Source organism: Tenrec ecaudatus, chromosome 15 (genome assembly GCF_050624435.1).
Source record: "Tenrec ecaudatus isolate mTenEca1 chromosome 15, mTenEca1.hap1, whole genome shotgun sequence".
NCBI lineage: Eukaryota > Metazoa > Chordata > Mammalia > Afrosoricida > Tenrecidae > Tenrec > Tenrec ecaudatus.
The window spans coordinates 71,278,257-71,284,057 of NC_134544.1; the positions used below are offsets into that span (position 1 = coordinate 71,278,257).

The following is a 5,801-nucleotide window of genomic DNA, read 5'->3' on the forward strand; positions in this document are numbered from 1 at the left end:
TGCCTGCGACTGCTCAGGTAATTTTTTATGGCCCCAAATTCTCTGAAATAAAATGAAAATAGAAAAAAATTGTTATAAAAAAATAGCGCTTAGGGGAGATGGAGGCAATACTGTACACACAATTCCCTCTTTAACCCTTTAACTACAGAAGACCACTATACAGGTGGCCCAAAGTCTTTTCTGGAGGCCTGTGGACGTTTCTAGACACGATCATTTCCGGTAACGTTTTAAAGCGATGTCTGCCACTCTCATTGCATAATAAAAACAGATCCTAACAGTGAAAAGGTTAAAAACAGGACTCTAGGATGTGCTGTTATGAGTCATACCTAGCAGCAATGCTAGTTAACACTTTTAGAGGGAAGCCATTACGATTGTGCATCACATTTGTCAGCTGTCCAACATTTTTTGTTTTTTATTACTTTGTTATATTTTCCGGTCACACCATAAGAGGCAAGGGAAAGCTAGTAGAAGGAAAGCGCTGGCAAATTTCTGGTTAAAAGCATAATTATAGTTTTATAAATAAAACCAATGTTTAAATAAAAACAATTATATAGGGTTTTAATTATCCTATCCATATTTCTGAATCCTCACTTCAAAATAAAAATTCAACAAAATTTGTAAATGTGATGTGGCCCACTTTAATCTTGCCTGTTGCACCACATAGCAAATATTTTAATTGAGTTTGACACCCCTGACTTCTGTTGAATGTTACTGAATTACTGTCTTTAGATTTACTTTTTAAAAATCCCTTGAGAAACTCCTTCTTAGTGGAATTAGAAATTTCCCAAGATTGCAACAGAAGCTAAGTATCAACAGATAGAGACACCCTTCCAACTGAATAAACTTCCAGAGCAGCATAATGAGCCAGGAGCAATCTGGGAAAACCCAATCCATGTGCACAAATCCTGTCTCTTTGGGGGAAACAATAGTTGTCCATCATAGTAGAATTCCCTTGGTCAATCAGCATGCCTGGGGAGAGTGCATTTGCTCTCACAGAGCCATCAATACACTGCAAGAGATTTTCAGACAGACAAAGAAACAAAAGCACAGCATCCAAATACACAGAACATCCATAAGAACCGGGTTTTCTGACTTTATTTTGCAGCCATGAAGTCCCAGGGCTATCGAAGCCAGAACTCTAGCCTTAAAATCATGACTTTCCGGCCTACCATGGAAGAATTTAAGGATTTCAACAAATACATTGCTTACATGGAATCCCAAGGTGCCCACCGTGCAGGCCTGGCTAAGATAATCCCACCCAAACAGTGGACAGCCAGAGAGAACTATGACGATGTGGATGACATCCTCATAGCCAGTCCTGTGCAGCAGGTAACTACTGGGCAGACAGGTGTCTTTTTGCAATACCATAAAAAGAAGAAATCCATGACCGTGGAGGAGTATCGCCACTTGGCCAGCACCGACAGATACCGCACTCCCACACACCGGGATGTTGACGATTTGGAGCGGACCTATTGGAAGAGCCGCCTGTACAATTCTCCCATTTATGGGGCTGGAGTATGTGGCTCCTTATTTGGTGAAAACACTGAGCATTGGAACCTCAGACACCTGGGGACGATCCAGGATCTGCTGGAGCAGGAGAGTGGAGTTGTCATCAAAGGCGTCAACACCCCCTACCTGTACTTTGGCCTGTGGCAGACCACCTTACTTGGCACACGGAGGACATGGACCTGTACAGCATCAACTACCTGCACTTCGGGGAGCCCAAAACGTGGTATGCGGTGCCCCCTGAGCACGGAGCCCGCCTGGAGAGACTGGCCAGGGAGCTTTTCCCTGGCAGTTCCAGTGGCTGCGCGAACTTCCTGCGGCACAAGGTGGCCCTCATCTCACCCAGAGTCCTCAGGGAGAACGGCATTCCTGTTGGTCGGATCACCCAGGGAGCAGGCGAGTTCATGGTCACATTCCCCTACGGATACCACGCTGGCTTCAATCACGGTTTCAACTGTGCGGAATCCATCAACTTTGCCACCCTTCGCTGGGTTAATTACGGTAAAGCTGCTTCTCAGTGCAGCTGTGGGGAAGCCAGGGTCACATTTCCCATGGACGCCTTCGTGCGCATTCTGCAACCCGAGCGCTATGAGCTGTGGAAACAGGGCAGGGACCGCACCTCCGTGGATCACGTGGAGCCCACAGCACTGACCAGCCCGGAGTGGATGGCCTGGAAGGAAGCCCGGACTCGTGTGATGGTAAAGGGGCGTCTGCGGTCCTTTAAGCCACGCAGGGCCAGGCGTCGCTCTCTGACTCTGGCTGCAGACAGTGGGCTTGGGGGCTGTGCACTGGTGTGTCCTAGTCCCACAACCCACTCCTGGGCAGACAGCTCCACTGTGCAGCCTGAGGCCCCTAACTTCATGGGCAGCAGTCCTACGGGATCCAGTGTCTCCCTACTTCCCACCTCAGTTCCATCTGCCCAGTATCTCCAGGCTTCACCAAAGGGGACTCACACTAGGCGTCCTCAGGACTCCGATGCCCACCAGCAGTCTGTGAAGTCCAGGGCCAAGAAGCACACAGCAAGCACATTTGTACACCTGCCAACTCAGGCATTGCATGAGAATCAACAATCAACAGATGACTCTGGCCCTCGGAGTTTTGAGATCCTGCATGCTGTTAAAGCTTCTGGGTGCTGCTGTGACCCCGATCTTCAGCCCTTGGGACCCCCACTGAATCCTGATTCTCTGATGCACCCTGGCCCCTGACTGAAGTCACTGGACAACATCTCAGTGAATCTCCCGGACATGCTTGTGCTGAGTCCTCCTAATGAGTCTTTGACTTCTAAAACATTCTCCAGCTATGCCTCTGTGCACAGTATGGCACCTCTGGACCTCCTCGGTGCTATTGCTATGGACCCCCTTAAACTTCTATAATCCTGCCCTCAGATGAGGTTCTGCAAATCTACTTACATAGATCCTTGGAGACAGACTCAATGGAACTTCACTTCCTAAATCCTGAAAGGTTGTCACCAGCAAAGATCTTCTTGTTGTGAGTTTAGCTAAACTGCAGTTTTTGTCAAATGTGATTGTCCCTTGGACTATCTCTCACCTTCAGGAAGCAGAAACACACCCAGCCAATCTTCAACATGGAAATTGTAATCTGTGGTGATCCTTGACCTCTCAGTGCCATGTTGATAGGTTGCCTAATACTTGCTCAGACTATGGACTCCACTAAAATGTGTTCTAAGGACTCGCAGACCAACTGGATATATGTGTGTCCCTTGATTCTTCCTAGGTTTGGGAGTTGTCCTTGAAAAGAACTCCCTGCACAGAAAACTTTAAACCCATTGCTTTCCAGCGTGTCTCTCCACGTGGCAATCTCAGTGATCAAGACCCACTGTTTCAAAGTTGGACTTGGGGCTAATATTTAAGGAGGCCCATTCCCAAGTCTTTCTTTGATAATGCAGGAGGTGGGTTCAAACTGCTCACCTAGTCCTCACAAAAATTGGAGCCAACATTGGACGATGCTCAGAATGTGAGGCTCAATCCATCTGCACTTCCGAAGCGCTGACCCGGTCTTCTACCGGTGGTCACAACTGTACCTTCTAATGAAATTCAAGCCTTTAACACACTCCAATAATTCTGACGTGGCCACCCTTCAACCCACCAACCAAGCAATTGCTCACGTAGAAACTGCACCTTTGAATGAATGATGTCTGTTGCTGTTTGGGGATCAAGGATACCTATTTGTGATTATTAATTTCATTGTTCTTAGTGTGTATCTGAAAGGAAATAAAATACCTTAAAACACATTCGGAAAGTTTGACTATGAGAGGTATGTGAAAAACAAAGTGACTCATCACATAGCCAGAGCGAAAGAAGTAGCTAGGTCCCAATGAATTCACCAGTCTGTCCTTGTACCCAGAGTAGTCCGTGAGGGAATGGAAGAAAATTGTACAACAAAACACCACCACAGCAAAACAGCAAGTCAAATGATGTGGAGAGTTACTGCCCAGAGTTCCCATCTAATCATTGAGCTGAAATTACTCCTGGAGTCACCTTTTCATGAAATCACACATTGGCATTGACTTGGGACTCCATTTCCCAGAAACTCTCGATACCCCTGTTGGCATTGTCTCTTCAATTCATGTATTTAAAAGCCTGTTTTCAGGTCTGCAGCCAGAAAAATAAGCATCAGAGAGCCTGTCATGGAGGGTAGTGTGGCAAATTTTCTCTCTTTCTTGAAAGACTCTTAAAATTTTTTTCTCTACAGGAACCCATCCCCTGCCCCCACCCAATTGCTTAATCAAAAGAGGTAACAGAAAACTCACTTTAGAAACTCCACAAATTTCTTATTCATCAGCTCTAACCATTACTCTGAGTGATTATAAAAGGAGAAAAAGTAAAACTGAAACAGATATGGATTAGTTTTTATTTAATCTGTTTCAAACAAACATCAGTTTTAGGCCCAAGTATTTATAATTTACCATAGTCGAAGCTGCATGGAACTATGAGACATAGAAGAAATTCAGATATGTTCGTGTTGCATTTAGAACAAACACTTATCCTTTGAAAGATCTAGATTTTAGATTGACCAATAAGCCCCAAAACTGTTTATTGTGCCCTCCACCTGCATTGCTGACACCGCTCTCGGGAAACTATTCTACTCAGACTTCCTTCAAGATGTTTGTGGTTTTCTGCTACAGTATCCCTGGGGAATAAACATCAACCTCTGAAATTAGTAAGGTTAGTACAGAAAGGAAAGAGGCACAGGATAAATAAAATACTATTTAAACATGAAACAAAACTTAAAAAATGTATAATTAGCCATGATACTTAAAGCAGCCTGGTACGATGGTATATATGAATACCAAAGGATTAGAATTGAGAACCTAGAAATACAACCAAGTACCTATAGACACCTAATCTTTTTTTTTGACACCTAATCTTTCACAAAGGAATAAAACCCATTAAGTGAAGAGGAGATACCCATTTCAACAAATGGTGTTGGAAAAACTGGATTTCCATCTGCAAAAGAATGGAACAAGGTTCATACCTCACATCATATACAAAAATGAACTCAATATAGATCCAACACCTACATACTAATCCTCGACCACACAACCAAACAATGAAATTTAGGGACAAGCTTGAGGGTATTTAAGCAAGGTATAAACACACCTATAGAAGCAGACATTCCTATTGGCTCTATTTCTTCCCGCTGCAGCATCCAATCCCTCTCATACTTTCCTCCAGTACCAGATGGGCCTACAGGAATTTTATCCCCCATGCCTGAATTAAAAATGTTTTCCATAAACCTGAATTTTTGGCTATCTTTATTGGATCATGAAGTTTCACATCGACAGCTTTCAATGTATAGAAAATAACCATGTCGCCCATGTGGCTCTTTTGAATTGTATTATAAAACAAAAGGGGGAATTGTGGGAAACAGAAAGATGTCTCCCAAGCCTCCCACAAATATATGTTAGACTTAGGACACTGCTTGCAGCTAATGGTAAATGATTGGCCAGGTACCTCCCTGAAGGCAGTCAGTTGCCAGACTACTGTCTGATCCCAACACAAGTAGAACCCACTCCCTGCTGTTAAGGAGAGTGGGCTACTTCTCCCTAAAGGCTTGTGGCCATCAGTTTAGTCCCTTCAGCGAGGGTTTACAACCTACTCATAATGGTTTCTATAATGATCCAGAGAACAGGTCAAACCAGATCAGTGACATCCAAAGTTAGTCTGCCATGCTGAATCTAGGATCTGCCCACATTGTCACATGCATATTCCTAGTCCCTCCTCTTCCTATTGCGTGGATACCCCTAAAACACCCCCATCCCATTACTGTATTAC

At 44.4% G+C, this 5,801-nt stretch overlaps 1 protein-coding gene across 1 annotated transcript; it reads left to right on the forward strand.

The window, feature by feature from the left end:
• The first annotated feature begins 1,107 nt into the window (after positions 1-1,107).
• LOC142427503 (lysine-specific demethylase 4D-like) lies at positions 1,108-2,711 on the forward strand. Its single transcript, XM_075532743.1, is given in 2 exon segments — positions 1,108-1,660; positions 1,663-2,711. Coding segments are annotated over 2 exon segments (1,602 nt in total).
• The last annotated feature ends 3,090 nt before the right edge of the window (positions 2,712-5,801 follow it).